General features: G+C 44.4%; 1 protein-coding gene across 1 annotated transcript in view; it reads left to right on the top strand.

The window, feature by feature from the left end:
* Positions 1-22,977, top strand: part of si:dkey-88l16.3 (low-density lipoprotein receptor-related protein 2) — a 51,103-nt gene that overhangs the window by 1,401 nt on the left and 26,725 nt on the right. The window contains exons 5-26 of the mRNA XM_063212240.1: positions 420-539; positions 1,215-1,337; positions 1,843-2,046; positions 2,658-2,826; positions 3,348-3,516; positions 4,053-4,275; positions 4,573-4,695; positions 5,060-5,278; positions 5,916-6,242; positions 7,427-7,645; positions 8,457-8,618; positions 9,559-9,825; positions 10,500-10,715; positions 11,461-11,613; positions 11,747-12,013; positions 12,532-12,747; positions 14,037-14,198; positions 14,979-15,227; positions 16,948-17,133; positions 17,580-17,846; positions 21,190-21,402; positions 22,472-22,681. Coding sequence (XP_063068310.1) covers positions 420-539; positions 1,215-1,337; positions 1,843-2,046; positions 2,658-2,826; positions 3,348-3,516; positions 4,053-4,275; positions 4,573-4,695; positions 5,060-5,278; positions 5,916-6,242; positions 7,427-7,645; positions 8,457-8,618; positions 9,559-9,825; positions 10,500-10,715; positions 11,461-11,613; positions 11,747-12,013; positions 12,532-12,747; positions 14,037-14,198; positions 14,979-15,227; positions 16,948-17,133; positions 17,580-17,846; positions 21,190-21,402; positions 22,472-22,681 — 4,464 coding nt within the window. The remainder of the gene's footprint in view (positions 1-419; positions 540-1,214; positions 1,338-1,842; positions 2,047-2,657; positions 2,827-3,347; positions 3,517-4,052; positions 4,276-4,572; positions 4,696-5,059; positions 5,279-5,915; positions 6,243-7,426; positions 7,646-8,456; positions 8,619-9,558; positions 9,826-10,499; positions 10,716-11,460; positions 11,614-11,746; positions 12,014-12,531; positions 12,748-14,036; positions 14,199-14,978; positions 15,228-16,947; positions 17,134-17,579; positions 17,847-21,189; positions 21,403-22,471; positions 22,682-22,977) is intronic.

The following is a 22,977-nucleotide window of genomic DNA, read 5'->3' as shown; positions in this document are numbered from 1 at the left end:
GTCCGTAGCAGTGGGCTGCCTGCTGAGCGGTGCCCGGGGAGCAGTGTGGGGGTTAGGTGCCTTGCTCAAGGGCACTTCAGCCGTGGTCCGGTCGGGCATTGAACCGGGATCCCTTGGGTTGCCAATCCAGTGCTCTAACCACTGAGCCACGATTGTATGTCTAACCCAATGTTTAACCCAACTAACTAACCCAACTAACCCAAATCTCATGGTAGGATAAAGGTGGACACGGTAATCTTTGTTTGCGTACGTACACGCAAGTATTTGCATATGCACGCACATGCACGCATGCACGCACGCACGCACGCACGCGCATGCACACACGCACGCACGCGCACACGCACGCACACGCACACACACACACACACACATACACACTACACACACTACACACACATCCATCTACTGTTCTTTTTTAGGGAAGAAGTGTTCAGAGAGGAATGGAGGCTGCAGCCATGCGTGTGTGGATCAGCTGTGGGGAGCAGAGTGCCATTGTCCAGCTGGCATGCTCCTCTCTGCCGATGGAGTCAAATGTGAAGGTATGTTACACTCGTCTGCATGGGATATTACAGCAAGTGAAGGTCGAGTGGATACGCATCACACTTTAAAAATTGTTTGGGTTTGGTGGCAACTATTGACGATAATGTGATCACTATGATGGTCAGTGGCGGAACAATTGTACACAGTGCCCAAAGTCAACACACTTATAGGGCCCCTTATACAGCCCGTCAAGGTGAAAATAGGGCCCCCACCACCCATATAGGAGGGCCCTGGGCCCTGGGGCAAATGTCCCACTCGCCTCCCCTATAGCTCCGCCCCTGATGATGATGGTGATGATGGTCGCCAGGGGCGGAGCTATAAGGAGGGCAAGCAGGGTATTTGCCACGGGGCCCATGGCAGTTTTGCATTGGTGGTGTGGGCCCTATTGTGACCTTGGCAGGCCGTATAGGGCCCCTGTATGTGTTTTGCCCTGGGGCCCTGTGTGTAGTTGTTCCGCCACTGATGGGCGCGATGACGTGGTGGTGGTGGTGGTGGTGGTGGTGGTGGTGGTGGTGGTGGTGGTGGTGGTGGTGGTGATGATGGTGATGATGCGGATGACCTGACAATGACGTGACTGTGGTAATGGTGGTGATGGTTGTTTTTTTGCACATTCAAAATGTACATGTTCCTTTTACAAATATGAATAAGTTGTATTTTAACGTGGTTCATTGCAGACTTGAACGAATGTGCCCAGCCCTACGGTCCATGCCAGCAAACGTGTCTCAACACCCCAGGCTCCTTCGTTTGCGCCTGCCGAGATGGCTTCAAGGAGCAGGGCAATGCCTGCCAAGCCAAAGGTTTGATCACGTCCCAAGTGGATATTATGACGCTGCTGCCTTGAAGATGATTGGAATTTTTTTTGTTCATTTCATTTCACACCTTCATGCACTTGACTAACAATCATAGTTTGCCCCCATCTAATCTTTTTGGTTGGTTGGTTTCTTGCGAATGAGGTTTTGTGCGACTACAGATTAAGTCACATTTAGTCACAGAGCCTTCCATGTTGCTGCTCCCATTCTTTGGATCAATCTGCCCGAGCACATCCAGAATGCCCCTTCACTGGCCATGTTTAAGCAACACCTTAAGACACATCTCTTCCTGGAGGCTTATGGCTGCTAGTTCCACAAGCACTTTCACTTACATGCATTCACACATGCTCACACACTGACGCTTACACACACACTCACACTTTCCAACACAACACTCTGTGAAGCGTCCTTGGGTGTTTTGAAAGGCACTATATAAAACTAAAGTATTATTATTATTTATTATTATTTAATACTTGCCTAATTTGGTTTTCAGAGAATGCCACCAAGCTTCTGACCAGCAGAGAGGGAGGCATTGGGCTGCTGAACCTGAAAACAAGGAAGTTTGAGAACCTCTTCACTGTCGATGGTGCACCGGTAGACATCACGTATGATATGGCGCGAGGGTTTGTTTACTGGGCTGATGAGAGGGGCAATATCTACAAGGCACAAGGCAACAAAGTCCGCACCCTCTACAGTGGTAAGTTCACTCCAATTGCGTGTTTCAGAAGTCACATTGCCTATGTTTACATGAGGTTTTTTTATTCCGAATGAATAATTCAGAATGAAATGGTTCTGTCGAGTTTGCTTTGATCTTTCATTTAATTCTGAATTGTGAGGTGTTTACTTGACCGTTTCAAAGCGGAATTAAGTTTATTCAGAATTAGTCCGTTAATTCGGAATTAAGTGTCTCGTGTAAATGTAGCAATTGTGTGTACATATTCTGTACATTGTGTTTGTGTGCCCATCAGCATTTATGGCTGAGTAGGCCTAAAGTTCACTGAGGTTGTATCGCATCATCCCTCAATCACCTAGCAGGTGCATCACAGTGGAACGGACGTCACTGGAAAGGAGGGGCTGGAGCACACTGCAGCTTAGTTTTCAAGACCTAATTTTCTGCACACACCCGACTAAAGACCTCTGAAGACGGTGTAGCAACACCGAAACGTTACTTACTCGGGTGTGTGCACAAAATAAAATCTTGAAAACTAAGCTGCAGTGTGCTCCAGCCTCTCCTTTCCTATGCATCAGTTCCACCATTTACATCTGGGTGGTAAATAAAGGTGGATAACTTGACTCTTTCTGTTGTAGGGCAAGTGGGAATTGGAAGCCTTGTATGCGACTGGCTGAATGGCCATCTGTACTGGACCAGCACCGACACCAAGTCTGTGTTTGCGGCCAAAAATGATGGCAGTGGCATAGCAGTAGTCATCTCTAAGGATGGCACTCCTCTCGACATGGTCCTGTTGCCCTCAGAGAGGTAGGACTTGAGCCCTTTTTCGCACAGCCTATGTTGTAACCCTACTGTCACCAACATTGTAATGGCTATGTCTAATGTGTTACTTGAGGCTCTCTGTAATGCCATATATGGTGTAGTTGAGTATTTTCAGCAGATGGTGAATAGGCCCGCCGGCGACCCCACCTGTACAAAGGCTACTGGAACTGTGGCAATGTGCGCAACTGTGTGCATTACACGCTTAACTACCGTTTTTATCCAAACACCTTAGTCATTTAAGCTCAGGGTAGGTGTTACAGTCCCTGATGCAATGTGTGGTTAGGTGCCTTGCTCAGTCACCATTAGTCCATGGCTGAGCCTTGAACATGTAATACAGAGCAGTTTTCAAAGGAGATGTTGTTGAAGTTATTTTGAGGCTGCTTTGTTTTGTAGCAGTCTACTGCAAGTGTATTGAAAACATGTGAAGGCTAAATATGTCCTCATATTAAATCTAATTAGTATGTCTCGTCCCTGATTTGAGGTTTGTTTTAATCCTTTTTTATCAGAACCATGTTTTGGATGAACAAAGGTGAAAATAAAGAAATGAGCATTGAGAAAGCGGGCATGGATGGATCGAAGAGGGTTTCCCTGGTGGTGATCACAGCGGAGATGCCAAGAGGACTCACTTTAGATGTGGCTTCCAGACGCCTCTACTGGATCAGTGATTTCAAAATGGTACTTTATTTCAAAAGTTGTTTTTTTTATGGCTGTTTTTACCTGGTTCGCGAAGGGGGTTACGCCAGATATTGCAATAACCCAGTCTGTCAGTTTAGTTCTGTCTGTCCGCCCAGTGTTTTGCATTGCCTGCGGGTGGCGCCAAACATCTAGCTTTGGGCAGGGGAACAGGATGCTGCCATCAATGGACACGTTTACATGATGTATTAATAATTCAGAATTAAATGTTTCCTTCGAGTTTACATTGCACTTTCATCTAACGCCGAATTATGAGGTCAAATGTTTACATGACTTTACATGACTCAAAGCAGAATTAAGCTTTATTCGGAATTAAATTGAGTTCATTCTGAATTAAATGTCATGTTAACAAGGCCTATGATGTTGCTTGTCTATTGTTTTTAACTGTCTGAAGACCTGGATGTCAGAGCTGCAGTAATAGTAGTAGTAATCTACAGCAGCAATGTACAGAAGTACTCTGTGCCCCCTTTGCGTCTTGTGCCGTGTGGTGTTCTGAATGTGTTTCTCTGCTTCCTCAGTCGATAGAGACCATCAAATGCGATGGCAGCGGGCGCTATACATTCTGGGATGTCTTCAAAGGCCGTACGGTTCGTGCCTTGGCCGCGTTTGAAGGCCTTTTCTACTGGGCCGATGAGAAGTACCTCTGGCAGATCGACCCCAAAGTGCCCAAGGAGAGCAAGTTCATCGTCAAAGCCACCTCACCCCTCATCACGGTCTATCATAGTCTTCAGCAGCCCCAAGGTATAAGAAATCAGATGACAGACACCGCTGAGAAATATCAGTGTCAAAATCTGAATTTTAAAAATCAGTTTTCACTTTTCGGTAATAAATTTGGTGTGGACATGGCAGGTTATTGGTCATACAGTTAAATATATGCAAATTATAATTACTTTATTTTTATTTCATTTTTTAATTGTAGCCATATTGTATTTTATTGTACTTCCATCACCTTGTAAGGCAAGATGAATGGCATGTTGAGTAGATTAGTCCAACAGGTTTATCATATTCTCCTCCTCTTCCTCTTCTGTCCTACTTCAGATGCCCCTGCAGCCTGCGATGCCAGCCGGTGCCCCCTGTGTCTGTTGTCTAATATGGAGCCGGTGGGCTATACCTGCGCCTGCCCACAGTCACTTCTGCCATTGCCAGATGGAGCGTGCACATGTAAGTGTGATGTGGTCTTCTTTCATTGTATTAATCAATTATACATATTCACAGTAATCTGTCCAGTAGGAGGTCAGTTAAGACCATGCACATTTCAAGCAATGTCTGTTAGTTTTCCTTATTTAGAGAATCAATAAACTGAACAGAAGCCCAGCTACAAGTTGGCATTTTGAAAATGGCTTAATGATTAATGCCCTGAAAATGATAAAGCAATAGTGAACAGTAATCAGTGTGCAGTTGTTTATGAATATTCATTGTTCTATCAAGTTTTTCTTCCTCACAACTGCATCTGCTTTACTGAAGGCTTATACAAGGTCTTTCATGAACTGTACAAAATATGTACATTTTGTTTCCCTTCACACAGATTTTAAGATGGTTTATGCCACATCAACCACTATGTACATGGTGGAGGTTCAAGAGCAGAAAAACGCCAAGAAGTTGCTTTTGAGGACCACGGAGGACATTGAGTCTTTTGATGTTGACTGGAGAAGTGGCGCCATCGTGTGGACAAATGGAACGGGGCACCTGAAAGGCCAGTGGCTCAGTGGTGGGGAGTCTGTGCACATCTCAACCCCTACCCCTGGTAAGGCACATGAATGTAGGAACACAAAGCAGTGCCTGAATATCTATCCCACTCCTTATGTCTCAATCTCTATCTTGTGTTAATTTGTAGATCTTCCATTTTGGACATTGCAGACCACTTGCATGACACACAAATCCCAGCTAAACTGCAGTTCAGTGTTGTTCAGATGTTATGATCGTTTTCCATACATACACTTGGAGGCACAATGAAACCCTGAAGGTCTCCTATCTGCATTTGTCTTCTAGCCTCTTCTTTTTTTCTGACACTTTTTAATTGGTCAAGTTCTATTGCCTCACACAGTGTATCTTTTGTACATGCAATAAGGCACAAAGAAACACTGGTGGTCTTATCTGTATTTTCCGCTCATAATGACACAAATAGCCTTCTTCAGACACCAGTATTGCTTGAGTTCTAGTAATCGCGCTCCACAGTGTCTTTTATACATGCAATTAGTAACAGACACTGGTGGTCTAGTATCTGTTTTTTCCTGTCATTTTCCTCTCATGATGACATGAATAGCCTTTTTCTTCTGATACCAGTATGGTTTGAGTTCTAATAATCATGCTCCTTTGCGTAATTGTTTTTTTTCATACACTTGATTAATCTGTATTTTGATGGTTGTCTTGTTCCGTGGCAGTGTGCATGGTGCGGGTGAGCCAGCAGACGGGCAACCTCCTCTGGCGCTCCTGTGACTCGCACTCCTTTGGCGTGACTGTAGCCAGCATCAGCCTCCCGGAGCACAGCTACTCCAAGACCCTGTACCAGACCCAGCGGGAGGTCAAGGACCTGTATGTTGACTGGAAGAGGGGACGCCTGTATTGGCTGGAGGAGGGCTGTGTGCGGAGCATGAAGCTGGGCCTGTCCGGAGGGGACACTCTGACCGTTTTCTGCATGGGAACGCAGTCCTCCGGCCACCTGGCCTTTGACAGAGCATCCAACGCTTTTCTCTGGAACTCACTCTCAGGTCAGTTATATTCCAAAGCAGTCGTGGTCTAACCGCACAAATACACCTAGCGCGACGCGATTGAAGCAACAGAGCGATACGAGCGATTGAAGCGACTACAGTATGTCCGTTGCAAGCAGAAGGCAAAGCATTCAAACATTCCCATTGGCTGTGGTCACTGACCTCTATACAGTCATTGGCTGTCGCGGCTGGTCGCTGAACCACGTCACAGAAAGTTGAAAGTATTTCAACTTCAAACTGTCGCTCTCGTTGCGCAAATCGCCTCTTATATCCAATCGCTTTTGTCGCGCGACTCAATTCAAAGTCAATTACTTCCGTTGCTCACCTCGCTCTTGTCGCGCAAGGTGTATTTGCGCGGTAATGGGTTGGCTCAGGATCTGAGGGTTGCAGGTTCAAATCTCACCCTGATCAGTAGGAAGAAGGTGTACCCGTATCCCTACACTTTCGTCTATGGCTGAAGTGCCCTTGAGTGAGACACCCAACCCCTCACTGCTCTCTAGGCACTGTAATCAAGATCCTGCACGTAATAACTAAGTAGAATTGGATAAATGAGCTAAATGTAATGTAACGTGGAAGAGCAGAGATTATTACAAAAGAAAATGGGTGTTCGTATGCAGTACATTATATCCAGACTTTGAACACATACTGTATTTCATCATGACCAACAACTGCATTTAAAGAGGACAGAAAATTGCTTTGAAAATCATGCCAATATTCTAGATGCTGGATGAAAATTCCTGCATCACTTTGCCCATGCCCTTGTTTATGGCCGTTTACAGGTCAAAGACGTGCAAAATGTAATTGTCATTCAGTGTAACGAATACCTTCTGCTGACTGTAACTGTAAAAAAACATGATTTTTGTTTCAAGTGAATGGATGACAGCCGAGACTTTCATGAATTCACTGAAAAAAAAGTCATGTTTGTTACAGTTAGTCAGCAGAAGATAACCGTTACACTGAATGACAATTTCATTTTGCACGTCTTTGACCCTCATGAGATGACCAATAAGTGTATGATTCTTTCCTCACAGGGTTACAGATTACGAGTCTCTTGAAGGTGAAGAGCGTTGCACTTGAGAAAGGACGAAGGTCCGAAACGTCGTGCAAATAAATCACTGGGAGCATTAACAGTGTTGCGGACTTCTATCATTTATTTCAATAAGTGTATGATTCTTTCCTCACAGGGTTACAGATTACGAGTCTCTTGAAGGTGAAGACCCATTCGCTGGGGCCCAGCTGGAGCCTCCCCGGCTCCATAGAGGCGGTGTCTGATCCCTACATAGTCTCCTATGCCAAGAACACCCTGTCCCTGTGGGGCCGCAGACAAGGAGCACATGTGGCCGATGTCCCCATTGAGAAGGGCCTCGTCAGGGTGGTGGTGGCGGAACTGGAGCTGATGTCAGGTGCCGTCAGGCAGAATAATCAGAATTTACACAATGGTCTGGTCAGATTATGCAACGATATTACGTTGAAATTCGAACTTAAAGGGACACTGTGCAGGAAATGGTCAAAAAAGGTACTGTAACTTTTCTGCTCATTGAAACTGGCCTGCCTATTGCCAAATTTGATCTTTACATGAAAGTTTCTGAGCCAACAAATATTTTCTAGTATGGTCCAAATAGTCATTTTTGCAGCTAAAATGTCTATTTCTGGAAATTCAAAATGGTGGACATGGAGAAGATCCTCCTTTTCATGTATGAAAACAACACTTTTCCCAGTCATAATGAATGCCTAGAATTTGATGGTGGTGAAGTATTCTTGAAAAAGGTAATAATTGTGAATGGGCAGCAGGAATCCTGGTAATAAACAAATAAAAATCTCACACAGGCGATTTTAAATGCTTTTAAAGGGACACTATCTGATGTGCCTTTGATTTGGTTAGTTATGCCTTTGATTAGGTTATTTATTTATAGTTATGTATGTCTATTTAGATGATGCTTGACATTTCTTCTTTTTCTTCCTCTTTCTCAAGCGCATGGAATGACTATTATTGTGTATGATAATGTGTATGGTAATGTGTTATACAAATCAATAGAATATAGTCAAGAATTTGGGATTCCATGACTGTTTGGACTTGAACTTTGGACTTTGAATTTGGACTGTTTATAACCAATGATGGTGACCGTTACCGAAGTCAGACCATGTCGCAAGAAGCCTATGGCAACACACAGTCAGGCAATCCACTCTTCCATGTCTTCCCTCTAAATCTCTTAGGTGATGCAGCAGTAGCAAGTCAGGAGCCGAGCTGCAGGTTCCCCTCAGTGCTGTGTGAGGGCTCGTCTGTCTGCATCTCCCAGAGCCAGCTGTGCGACGGCAGGAGAGACTGCCCTGATGGATTTGATGAGAAAAACTGTTTAAAGAGATGCCCCAACCCAGGTATGCTTCATTAGTTCTGACATCTTGTTTTATCAAAATATTTACCTGCTCCCCCCCCAGATGGGGTTGGGCCAGATATGGTAATGACCAAAACATTATCAAAAACTAGGTCTATGTCTCAAGTGACACACCTTTGTCAGTGCAGTGACAGTCAGTGCACAGTGCGCACAGTGCACTGAGGTCTTTAGTGCATAGTGTCGTGGAAAAAATTGAGCACCATGCACTGTGCCCTCGCTGGAAGTGACGGCTGAGCATGGCATTAGCTCTCCAAAATATGAGTTGGCTACTATTTACAATGCACAGCGTCTGGTGCTTGTATTTCCATGTCCTTCACCCCAAAGGACAACAATCACACATACAATACTTTGGTTGGCATGAAAAGGTTGGTGTCCCATCAACATTACTTACAGAATTAGGAGACTGTTGACCAAACTCTTCTACTGAACTGAATGCCACATTTCTTCCATGTCATTGTCAACATGGCCGCCGTTTAGTGCGTGCAGTGTCCATCATTCAAGCACTGCATTTTTCCGCCATTGTTAGGGGATCATCCTGGCACTTTCAGTGCACTGGCTCAACTGACATTTTCACCTTGAGCGCCCTAGGCACTGAAAAACAGTGCCCGAAGTGCACAAGTGCAGCATTTGAGACATGGCCTCGGTCTCAAGGCTCTTCTATTAGATGATCTACTTCTTAACCTGGTTTACTCCTGAACCAGCTTCTTAGTATAAGCCCCCAGTCTGTCAGTTTTTGTCTGTCTGTCTGCCTGCAGTGTTTTGGCTTGTCTATAGGTGGTGTCAAACATCTAACATTCGGCAGAGGGCTAGATTGCCATATATGATTGCTCTTGTTTTTTATGCATTATGTCGGTGTACTCTAGTTCAAACTGATGACCCTTTGAATTCGTTGACTAAAGAAATATATTCTCTGGATTTTACAGCGGATTTCCTGTGTAAGGACAGGCGCAAGTGTATCGAGAGGAATCGGGTTTGTGACGGCCGATCTCACTGCTTTGACGGGTCTGATGAGGTCGGTTGTCCCACTGTTGCCACCAAGACCGCGGCGACGACCACCCCTCTGAAGTGCCGCGTCGGGTCGAAAGCGTGTCGCGACGGTAGTGACTGTGTCCTTTTAAGCCACATATGTGACGGAGAGAAGGACTGCAAAGATGGATCAGATGAGGAAGATTGTGAGCAGTGTCAGCAAGGTAAATCTTCTATAGCCTATTTCTCCAATACCATGTTGCCATCATTGCATGCCATTGTTTGTTGTAAAGTCCATTGCATATGATGAAACTTAATTTAAGACTTCATGGGCCTAAGGAGTACGTTTGTATTCTGCAGTTTGGCATTGCTTTAGTTTGTTTGTAAAACAAGACAAAGCAACAAAGGAACCTTTCGAACTGAATGCCCTGAAGTTGCTAGAAGACAAAACGGGCTCCGCCACAAAATAAGAAAAGGGTTTGTCTCAAACTAAAGGGTTTGTTCCCCCTCTAGAGGCCAGAGGAAAGCTTTAGAGCTAAACTTAGTATGTCTGAAACACTGCTGCAAGAGAAGTCTTAAAATCTGAATATATACATTGGCCACGTTTACGTGACGTTTTTAATTCAGAATGAGTAATTCAGAATTAAATGGTTCCGTCGAGTTTACATTGAACTTTCATTTTAATTGTGAAGTGTTAACACAACGTTTTCAAAGCGGAATTAAGCTTTGTTCAAAGTTAGACTTCATTCTGAATTAAATGTCTCTTGTAAACAAGGCCGTTCTCAATCTTTGGTGACAAGTGATACGGTGTACATATATGGCAGACTACGATACAGCGCAATGTCTAATTCAACACAACCTTAATGAGTTAACTTGAACCGTCCTCACCCCACTCCAGGTCAGTTCCAGTGTGCCAACGGGAGGAAGTGTATTGACCAGACGCAGGTGTGTGATGGGACGCCCCAGTGCCAGGACCGCTCTGACGAGCTGGACTGCTGGGTGCCCACCAAGAGCTGTGCGCTGCGCTGCGATGACAACAGCCGCTGCATACCACAGGTCTTCATCTGCAACGGAGTCAGAGACTGCTGGGATGCCTCAGATGAGGCTGACTGTGGTGAGTTATTTTTTATTTTTTGAGCGAGGCATTAGCCTTGGTGTATGTGGTGGATTTCTTGCCTATTATGTGCCAGTTGTAAACATAACAGAACTTGTGTGCACATCAGTCAAGTCCCCCAAATATACAGTTGAACAAAATGACGCTGATTTGTTTTTTCAACCAAAAATTATGGAGATGAAGAAGCATTGATGAGATCTTTTGGCTCAAGATGTTCAAACGCTTCTCCATACTTAAGTTGGTTAGAAAAATCTGGTGTGGTCACATGTCCTTAGTCAAATTTTAGAATCATTCATCAATGATTTAACCCACTGCTTTCTGTGTTTAAAGTGATACTATCCCATTTTTGGAAATAGGCTCATATTACACCTCCCCTTGAGTTAAATAATTGAGTTATACCTTTCTCTTGTACTTTCAACCGTTCTCTGAGTATGGCAGTGCAAATTTTACCTCCATGCTAGCAGTTAACATTGGGTCTTTCTCAAAGCCTATGCCAGTGTCCTTCCAAGTGTATCAGTCTAATTAGTCACACCCAGTGATTGGATACCCTTTATTAGTCACACCCAGTGATTGGATATTCTGTAGAGTTCACCAAAAAGTATCCAATCACTGGGCGTGACTAATTAGGCTGATACACTTGGAAGGACACTGGCCTAGGCTTTGAGAAAGACCCAGAGAGTCCTATGAGACCAGCTGGCGGTTAACAATCACTTTAACTGTTCTCTTTTGCTTTGCACCACTGCAGCCATTCCCACCCCCCCACTCAGGTGTGCCAGCCCACTGGTGCAGTGCGAGGGGAGCAAGATCTGCATAGCGTCTACACAGCTCTGCGACGGCAACAGAGACTGCCCTGACGCCTGGGACGAAAAGTCTTGCCTCAGCTACTGTCCAAAGAGAGGTTTGGAAAAGATTAGAGTGCTATATGTTTTTTCGGAGGAAGTATTTTGCTTGTTTGGGTGACATTATTGCAGTTTCAATGAAAGTTTGCCATCAAATTAGATCAAAAGTTTAACGGCTGTTCTCTTCATCAGGTCAGTTCCTGTGTAAGGACAGACGGAAATGTATCATGAGGAATCAGCTGTGTGACGGCAGGTCGGACTGCTTCGGTGGGTCTGATGAGGTCGGTTGTCCCACCATAGTCACCAAGGCCCCAAGCACCACCCCTCTGAAGTGCCGTTTGGGGACTAAAGCCTGTCGAGACGGGAGTGACTGCATCCTCCACAGCCACGTGTGTGATGGAGAGAAGGACTGCAGAGATGGATCAGACGAAGAGGGATGTGATCTTCGCTGCAAACCTGGTGAAGTATTATAATACTAGAATAAGATCATTTTACACCTTCCCTTGACTTTGATAATTGCATAGTATATTTCTCCTGTACTTCCAGCCGTTCTGAGACTGGCATTGCCAGTTCTACCTCCAAGCTAGCATATACTGTATAATGTATATTTCTCCTGTACTTCCAGCCGTTCTGAGACTGGCATTGCCAGTTCTACCTCCAAGCTAGCATATACTGTATAATGGAATCGTATGGTATCAACAAGAGGGTACCATATGTTTCAATGATAATTGTTTGCTTGGAACCATAACTAACCTCACCAGACTCACAGCCACCATCCCACTTATGACCAGAAGTACAGACGAAAGATACAACTCAATTGTTTAGCTTTAGCGGTGGTGTGTAATGCGCTGATTTATGGTTTAAAAGTCATCTGACATTTCATCTGATAGTCCAGTAGATTGCCTACAAATAGGCTTAATTATTGGCCAGACTTTAAAAGGAAATTCGTGATGTAATTAAGTCTTGTTGTTCTGCAGACCAGTTCCAGTGTGCCCATGGCAGTATGTGTATCGACCAGAAGCAGCGCTGTGATGGCACACCCCAGTGCCAGGACCGCTCTGATGAACTGGACTGCTTCAAGGCCACCAAGAGCTGCAGCCACCTATGTGACGATAAGAGCCGCTGCCTACCAGAGAACTTCCTGTGCGATGGGGAAAGGGACTGTAAGGATGGCACTGACGAGGCTGGATGTGGTGAGTCCTTCCAGTTGCAAGCAGGGAAGTCGACAGGGCGTTATGTTGCAAAGGGGAGGAGTTGCCTCCCTGCATCTCGAACCCTGATCTTCTTCGAATCATGGCAGTCATGGGTGAGCGGTTAGGGCGTCAGACTTGCATCCCAGAGGTTGCCGGTTCGACTCCCGACCCGCCAGGTTGGTGGGGGGAGTAAATAACCAGTGCTCTCCCCCATCCTCCTCCATGACTGAGGTACCCTGAGCATGGTACCGTCCCACCGCACTGCTCCCCATGGGGCGCCACTGAGGGCTGCCCCCTTGCACGGGTGAGGCATAAATGCAATTTCGTTGTGTGCAGTGTGCAGTGTTCACTTGTGTGCTGTGGAGTGCTGTGTCACAATGACAATGGGAGTTGGAGTTTCCCAATGGGCTTTCACTTTCACTTTCACTTTCTTTCATCAAAACTGGTGCTCTGACCATTACACATTGATGTGAGTCAGAACACACCCACAACCTTCATGGTGTCCCTCACACAATTTCCCATTATGTTTCCCATCCAGTGTGCCCAGTCATCTTTTTAATATATATTTTTAGGGCTTTTGTGTCTTTATTATTTGATAGGACAGTGGAGAACAGTCAGGAAATGGCTGGGAGAGAGGGATGGGGGAGGATCGGGAAATGACCCGGGCCAGGAATTGAACCCGGGTCACCCGCATAATAGTCCAGTGCCCAGCCGTTAGAGCCACGAATAGAGGCCCAAATACACATTTTCAAGTTCGAAATCTTCATTGGATGGTCAGAGATCATTCATTTTGATGGCGAATGGTGCTTCACACAATTTTCACACAAATACCACACCATTTCTGAAAATAACCTCCTTTTATGCCTGCCTGGCGTAAAGTAACGGAGTCATATCTTTCTCCAGTATCTTTCTCTCTTAATCTGGTGATGCTGCTTCTAGTTCCAAGATGGCAAGTATCATTGAACCAGTTAGCTGCTATATGGCGCCATAATGTATACTGGCTTGGAGGTAGAATTTGTGTCACAGACGATGTCTAGAAGTACAGGATAAAGATGAAACCATAATTATTTAAAGGTGTATGCCACTATTTTGGGGCTTAATACAGTTAAAATCGTTGGCCAGGGTTTATAAAGGTGGTAAAGTGTCTTATTTTTCATGTAAGCCGTTGTATTAAGCCCCAAAATAGTGGCATACCCCTTTAACTGCAGGCAAGATGTAGTATCAGCTTATATCTAGAAAAGGTGCTGAAATGCTTGTGCTTTGCCTGTCACTGCCTGTTCCCTCAACAGGTTTCCCTACTCCAGCGCCGACCCCGTCCCCCTGCAGGTTCCCGTCAGTGCTGTGTGAGGGCTCGTCTGTCTGCATCTCCCAGAGCCAGCTGTGCGACGGCTGGAGAGACTGCCCTGATGGATCCGATGAGAAGAGCTGTGTGGACAGATGTTCTGATAGAGGTATACTGTTTTTTTCATCAAAACTCAAGGGGCAGTCATGGGTAAGGAGTTAGGCCAGTGGTTCCCAACCTATGGGTTGGGACCCAACCTATGGGTCGCCAAAGCTCCACAGAGGGTCACGGAGCCCTCTTCATTTTAAGTGGTTTAATTTTAAATACCAAATAGCCCATGTTGAACAAATGACAAAGAATTTAACTAATATATGCACAGAATCAACAAAATATAAGTGCTAGATTAAACATTTATTCTACATTGAGGAATAAAATGGCTAAAATGAGTTTTCGCAGTAAACAGAGGGCATCATGTGACTGCCTCTCATGCGGGCGCTTGCGCGGTTCGGTCACCAAAGCTTACAATAGTAAAAACATGGGTCCCTGAAGAAAAAGGTTGGGAACCACTGATTTAGGCTGTCAGCCTGTGTCAGGTTTGCAGCGGGTTCTATTCATGACCCGCTAGGTGGATGAGTAATTAATCAGCGTTCTTCCCCATTTTCCTCCATGACTGAGGTACCCTTCTTGCACGGGTGAGGCATAAATGCAATTGTGTTGAGTCATCGTCATAGTGACGCAGCAGAGTTTCTCAGGTGAGGTTTAAAGTGTTGCAGCAGCTAGTTGAGTCATTGTCCTCCATGACTGAGGTACCCCTCTTGCACGGGTGAGGCATAAATGCAATTGTGTTGAGTCATCGTCATAGTGACGCAGCAGAGTTTCTCAGGTGAGGTTTAAAGTGTTGCAGCAGCTAGTAATTAAAGAAATGTCTATTTTTTCTCAAAATCCACAGCACACTTCCTGTGTAAGGACAGGCGCAAATGCATCGAGAGGAATCAGGTTTGTGACGGGCGATCTCACTGCTTCGACGGCTCTGATGAGGTCGGTTGTCCCACCGTTGTCACCAAGGCCCCAAGCACCACCCCTCTGAAGTGCCGTTTGGGGACTAAAGCCTGTAGAGATGGGAGTGACTGCATCCTCCACAGCCACGTGTGTGATGGAGAGAAGGACTGCAGAGATGGATCAGACGAAGAGGGCTGCGATCTAACCTGCAGACCAGGTACTTAAGTTATATTTTAATGAATTGCGTTAACTGTAGTGTTAGCTGTTAAATACTTTATGCCAATCGGTGTTGGGCCAGGTATTGCAGGACTTCAGGCTCTTCTATTAGATGATTTACCTCTTAGACTGACCAGAGGGGTATACTAAGAAGCTGGTTCAGGGGTAAACCAGGTTGTTTGTGCATTTGTCTGCAGTGTTTTGTGTCCCCTGCAGGTGGCACCAAACACGTGCACCTAGCATTGGCCAAGAGGCCATGTGACCATCTCTGATTGCTCTAATTACTTAATATTTTTTATCTTTCATTATTTAATCTTCTGTGTTGACGTGCTTTTATTTTTGTGACCAGTACTGAACTGCCCCTTGGTAGGAGATGCCTCATAGTACAATTAAACGTACCTTCTTATTCCCTTTGAATTTCAATGCCATTTGAATCTCAATTTCTGTAGGTCAGTTTCAGTGTGCCCATGGGAAGATGTGCATAGACCGGAAGCTGGTGTGTGATGGCACACCTCAGTGTCAGGACCGCTCTGATGAGCTGGACTGCCAGAAGGCCACCAAGAGCTGCAGCCACATCTGTGACCAGAGCCGCTGCCTGCCAGACACGTTCCTGTGTGACGGGGAGAGAGACTGCCAGGATGGCAGCGACGAGGCAAACTGTCGTGAGTAATCCCTTGAGGTGCTGTTTCCACGTAGCAGGATATTTTTTTAGCAGGGTATTTTTTTCTCCTGTTGAGGTGTGAATGCAACATGTGGATAAAAATAAATCCTCCATTGTAATAAATGCGTTTCAGCCCCCTAAACAGGATATTTTTTTCTCCTGCCTTTTATACCTGGATTTTAAATATCTGCTACGTTGAAACGGAAGACCAAAACCAATTCAAAACTAATGCAACCAGGAGAAAAAATATCCACATATAAAAATATCCAGCTACGTGGAAACAGCACCTGAGAGGGGGTGTTTCTTTTCCAGAAGAACAGCACCACCCTGTCTCATGGCTGGACTATATTTATTGTGTTTTTGCTTCGCCTTTGCTCTCTCTATGCCTGTAGCTCGTGTGTGTCCTCTGTTGTGCATTTACCATACTTTGGGTAAAAGTGTCTAAGTGTCATTTAACATAGCATTATAAGTCTCATGTGAGAGCATGAAATCCACTGGAAGACCAATAGTTCGCTCTGAGGTGCCAAAATATTGTGGGTAATGATGCAATGTAGATTTCAATACCTTTTTGATTTATCCAGTAAATGACTCCCAAAACCAGAAGAGTCCTAGTATAAGTCATCGACGGTGGTTTCATTTGTTTACCTTGAAATCAGACATGGTTGGACTATCTGACAGAAACGTTCATTACAAGTTTCCATGAGTGCGTTACAATATGCAACCTTGCCTCCTCCACTCGTGCTTGTGGCCTCGCCCCGCCTCCTGGCCCCTCCTCCGTGGAGAAAACGATAAAGTTTCCCAGCTGTCTGCCTAGCCACAACAACTTTTGAGGGACTGTTTTTCATTCACCATCCCAATTGCAAATGAGAAAAAGACTTTACAATTGAGCTTTTGCAAGATATAGAAATATAATGCTGTTGTCAGTGATGTCATCATGACTTATTACTTCCTGGTACGAGGAAACAAGAACAAGTGGAGGAGGCAAGGTCGCATATTGTAACGCACTCCATGTCTACAGAATCAAGTGGCCCTGGCTCTGCACCTGCCCTGACCCCTGCACCAGAGCCGACCTCTACTCCAGCACCGACCCCGTCCCCCTGCAAATTCCCGTCAGTGCTGTGTGAGGGCTCGTCTGTCTGCATCTCCCAAAGCCAGCTGTGCGACGGCTGGAGAGACTGCCCAGATGGGTCTGATGAGAAGAGCTGTGTGGACAGATGCTCCGATAGAGGTATTTCATGTTTGACCAAGACCCTTAAAGGGACACTTTGTAATATTTGTAGTATTTAATTTCCAGAATTCATGCTGCCCGTTCACAAATGTTACCTTTTTCATGAATACTTACCGGCAAGTATTCATTGAGTGGCACTTTTCATACATGAAAAGGGGATCTTCTCCATGGTCCGCCCTTTTGAATTTCCAGAAATATACATTTTCAGCTGAAAAACTTACTGTACTTTGATTTAATCTTTTCATGAATATTTACAAAGCTATTATGACCAGACAATAGGCAACACAGTTTGAATGAGTAGCATAGTTGCATAGCCCACTTTGGCCACAGTCTTACACAAAGCACCTTTAAACATGGTGCAAACTATTCCATCATACATTAGTCATGTTATTGCACTGTATTTACTTGAAGCAGTTTATGACCTTTTTATTTCTCAATATTTTCAGCACACTTCCGATGTGAGGACAGACGGAAATGTATCGAGAGGAATCGGGTTTGTGACGGCAGGTCCGACTGCCCTGATGGGTCTGATGAGGTCGGTTGTCCCACCGTTGTCACCAAGGCCCCAAGCACCACCCCTCTGAAGTGCCGTTTGGGGACTAAAGCCTGTCGAGACGGGAGTGACTGCATCCTCCACAGCCATGTGTGTGATGGAGAGAAGGATTGCAGAGATGGATCAGACGAAGAGGGATGCGATCTAACCTGCAGACCAGGTACTTAAGTTATATTTTAATGAATTGCGTTAACTGTAGTGTTAGCTGTTAAATACTTAACTCATTGGCTGCCAGCCATTTTCATAAAAGAGTAACCCAGAGTGCCAGAGATTTTTCAGCATTTTGGGTGTTTTTTGGAGGCTCACAGAAAATTGAGTTCTGTGTCTATGTCAACACCATACCTATCAAAACACAGATTAGACGCTCATCTGTCATCAGAAAAAAACGGTGTCTCTCTACCCCTTTCCGTTCTTTCATAATCATCTGTTGAAAATAAGTGGAATTCGCCAAAATGCTGCTTTCTAGCCAAAAAGCTGAGAAAACGCAATTTGAAGTTTACCTATAATTGCAAGTGTTTTTGCTCATAATGACACCGTCCTAACAACTCCAAACCTATCAGATGCTATTACAGAGTCTCCTGTCATCTGTATCCAGAACAAAAGATCGTTTGTATGGTCTTTTCAACCTAATGTACTGAAATATAATGGGGGTGGACTCGAAAACAAGAGTGTTTTGGTTTGTTGCTGGCACGCACAATGGATCATGACAGCAGGTGCATGTAACTCATGTGAAATACTAAACTCACAGAAATACTGTCCCTCTGTTTAGCCTGTCCACCTCTCGTTGGGGAACAAATCACAGCTGATTTGTTCCCTAACTTCCCTCCTGTACCTGTGAACAGGCAGGCAGGCAGGCAGCACAACTTAGCTTACTGCTGCTTCTTTGGCAGAGCGGACAATTTGCAGATTGATGATTACTGTCATCATGTTTCTGCTATAGTGATCTTGTCATATATTGTTCAATGAATTTTCTTTTGATAAAGTACTGATCACATATCCAACATTTCACAAGCCGATTGGAGTGGGGAAGGCTAGCTGGTCTGAGGCTAAGCGCAATGCTTTCTCATATGAGCTGAATGTATCTGACCCAAGGAGGTCTATCATTGATCTGACCAGACACAAAGGCTAGCCTGCTCTGTTCCAAGAATCTGCAACCCCCCTGTCTTTTTGATGATACAGTAAGCTGATCATACTATACAGATCCATAACTGCAACTGTAGAATGAGTAAAAATAGTTGACTTACCAAGGCTCCTTTATTTAGGCTTAGTTGTAAGTTGTTAGCGATTTCGTGCTAGCTAGCTAGCGCAGCAAACAATAGCCAAACATTCCCAACTGAGGTGACACTGACCACTAGTCCCGTGCATTTTCCTGTTAGATGATCTTTTGTGCATCATCCTGATGTTGTGTAGGCTGATCACATTATCCAAAATGAAACAGTTGCCACACAGATCATCTCTGGTTGAACATGGTGTATTTTGGGCAAGCTAGTTACAATTCCTACTAGCTAGATGGCAACAGGGGGGTGTATTTTGGTCATGAGAGGAAGTTTTTTTTTTTGTCAGGCTGTGACACTAAAATCAGTAGAATACCTGTGTTAAAATCAGAGGGCAAGAAAGTAGACTACTGTCACAGGTGCTTTACTTTCAAAAATGATTTTGCTATGCTACTTTTGAGATTATAATAGTAAAAAGGGATGTTTTTGTCTTGACATTTCCTCTTGATGTGAGCTAATGCCCTGCCCTGACTGTTCCTAAGGACACTTCTGCCACCTACAGGAACAGTTAGAACATGACTAGAGGCATGAAATTAATACACAACATAGGTCAGACCGTCCTCAAGGCGTGGCTGTAAAAAAACGCAATTCTTGGGTTGCAGTTACGTCAGAATGCCCCTTCACTGGAGCGCGCGAATTTGAAATGGTGGACAACCCTGGCTTGGAGCCATTGAAACCCATTCAAAAGTACATTTGTTCGATGTTCGACAGAATATTTTTAATTAGACCTTAAGACACACCATGGGTCTTGTTTAAAAGCTGAGAACCTCAGCTTTCCATACCTGAAAACGGTATTTTCCTAGCATCTACCAATCCGAAGGTAGCCTACTTTAAGTGCGGAATTACTTTTCTAAAGATAGCGTTTTGTTTCCTTGGAAACGGACGCGGTTTATGTGTTACGCATACGCTATTTGACTCGGTTTTGCATTATTATGGATGAATTTCTAATCTTGACATTCTAATGGACAATCTGTGCGAGTTTCAAAATGCGTTTTTATGTAACATGGGAGTAAAATGTGTTAACAGTACGCCCGTCTGGGATTTGTTAGCTAGTTCGCTAGTTAGCTAGCAAGTAATAGATTTAGAATCGATCTGTCTCAATGGCCCAAGCATAAACAAAGAAACACCAGGATTTGGATGTAATGCTATAATATCAGCAATTTGTCAAAGCAAAACATTCTGAGAACATTCACAGAACCAGTTCATTATATCCACAGCCTTGAGTGTCGGCAAATCTTTCCACTTTTGACATGATGTAGTGTAGAGACCTAGCACTTGCTAGCTAACTAGCGGGCCAGCTAGTTTAACAAATCCCAGACGGGATGTAAACACATTTACTCCCATATCACATAAAAACACATTATGAAATTCGCATAGATTGTCCATTAACATGTCAAGATTAGAAATTCATCCATAATAGTGCAAAACCGAGTCAAATAGCGTATGCGTAACACATAAACCGCGTCCGTTTCCAAGGAAACAAAACGCTATCTTTAGAAAAGTAATTCCGCACTTAAAGTGGGCTACCTTCGGATTGGTAGATGCTAGGAAAATACCGCTTTCAGTTATGGAAAGCTGAGGTTCTCAGCTTTTAAACAAGTCCCATGGTGTGTCTTTAGGTATGATTAAAAATATTCTGTGTCAGATCGAAAAAATGAAGTTTTGAATGGGTTTCAATGGCTCCAAGCCCAGGTTGTCCACCAGCAGCGGTACATCACCACCAGGGGGCAGCACTATGACGTCAGCTGCAACCCAAGAATTATCGGCGAACGACGTCGAAGGCAGGGGGCGTCACTATTCGAAATGACGTCATTCGACGGCTAAGGCAGCCAATGAGTTAATGCCAATCGGTGTTGGGCCAGGTATTGCAGGACTTCAGGCTCTTCTATTAGATGATTTACCTCTTAGACTGACCAGAGGGGTATACTAAGAAGCTGGTTCAGGAGTAAACCAGGTTGTTTGTGCATTTGTCCGCAGTGTTTTGTGTCCCCTGCAGGTGGCACCAAACACGTGCACCTAGCATTGACCAAGAGGCCATATTACCATCTCTGATTGCTCTAATTACTTAATATTTTTTAGCTTTCATTATTTAATCTTCTGTGTTGACGTGCTTTTATTTTTGTGACCATTACTGAACTGCCCCTTGGTAGGAGATGCCTCATAGTACAATTAAACGTACCTTCTTATTGCCTTTGAATTTCAATGCCATTTGAATCTCAATTTCTGTAGGTCAGTTTCAGTGTGCCCATGGGAAGATGTGCATAGACCAGAAGCTGGTGTGTGATGGCACACCTCAGTGTCAGGACCGCTCTGATGAGCTGGACTGCCAGAAGGCCACCAAGAGCTGCAGCCACATCTGTGACCAGAGCCGCTGCCTGCCAGAGAACTTCCTGTGTGACGGGGAGAGAGACTGCCAGGATGGCAGCGACGAAGCAAACTGTCGTGAGTAATCCCTTGAGGTGCTGTTTCCACGTAGCAGGATATTTTTTTAGCATGGTATTTTTTTTCTCCTGTTGAGGTGTAAATGCAACATGTGGATAAAAATAAATACTCCATTGTAACAAATGTTTCAGCCCCCTAAACAGGATATTTTTTTCTCCTGCTTTTTATACCTGGATTTTAAATATCTGCTACGTGGAATCGGAAGACCAAAACCAATTAAAAACTAATGCAACCAGGAGAAAAAAATATCCACATATAAAAATATCCAGCTAAGTGGAAAAAGAACCTGAGAGAGGGTGTTTCTTTTCAAGAAGATCTTCTTGTCTGAAGATTTTCATTAATACAGGGTCAAAGAGTTCACTTCATTACAGCACTACCTGTTTCGTGACTGACCTATATTTATTGTGTTTTTGCTTACTCTTTCTACTCGCTCTCTCTACTTGTAGCTTGTGTGTGTCCTCTGTTGTGCATTTACCATACTTTGGCTAAGAGTGTCTAAGTGTAATTTAACATAGCATTATAAGTCTCATGTGAACATGAAATCACCACTGGAAGATCAATAGTTCGCTCTGAGGTGCCAAAATATTGTGGGTAATGATGCAATGTAGATTTCAATACCTTTTTGATTTATCCAGTAAATGACTGCCAAAACCAGAAGAGTCCTAGTATAAGTCATCGATGGTGGTTTCATTTGTTTACCTTGAAATCAGACATGGTTGACTATCTGACAGAAACGTTCATTACAAGTTTCCATGAGTGTGTTACAATATGCAACCTTGCCTCCTCCACTCGTGCTTGTGGCCTCGCCCCGCCTCCTGGCCCCTCCTCCGTGGAGAAAACGATAGTTTCCCAGCTGTCAGCCTAGCCACAACAACTTTTGAGGGACTGTTTTTCATTCACCATCCCAATTGCAAATGAGAAAAAGACTTTACAATTGAGCTTTTGCAAGATATAGAAATATAATGCTGTTGTCAGTGATGTCATCATGACTTATTACTTCCTGGTACGAGGAAACAAGAACAAGTGGAGGAGGCAAGGTCGCATATTGTAACGCACTCCATGTCTACAGAATCAAGTGGCCCTGGCTCTGCACCTGCCCTGACCCCTGCACCAGAGCCGACCTCTACTCCAGCGCCGACCGCAGCCCCCTGCAGGTTCCCCTCAGTGCTGTGTGAGGGCTCGTCTGTCTGCATCTCCCAGAGCCAGCTGTGCGACGGCTGGAGGGACTGCCCTGATGGGTCTGATGAGAAGAGCTGTGTGGACAGATGCTCAGATAGAGGTATTTAATGTTTGACCAAGACCCTTAAAGGGACACTTTGTAATATTTGTGAACGGGCAGCATGAATTATGGAAATTAAATACTACAAATGTTACCTTTTTCATGAATACTTACCATAACCTTCAAATTACAAGTATTCATTGAGTGGCACTTTTCATACATGAAAAGGGGATCTTCTCCATGGTCCGCCCTTTTGAATTTCCAGAAATATACATTTTCAGCTGAAAAACTTACTGTACTTTGGTCATAATAGCTTTGTAAATATTCATGAAAAGATCAAATCTGACAATAGGCAA

The sequence above is a fragment of the Engraulis encrasicolus genome, chromosome 12 (genome assembly GCF_034702125.1).
Source record: "Engraulis encrasicolus isolate BLACKSEA-1 chromosome 12, IST_EnEncr_1.0, whole genome shotgun sequence".
NCBI lineage: Eukaryota > Metazoa > Chordata > Actinopteri > Clupeiformes > Engraulidae > Engraulis > Engraulis encrasicolus.
Note: the sequence above shows the minus strand (reverse complement) of the source record. Positions and strands in the feature narration are given on the sequence as shown.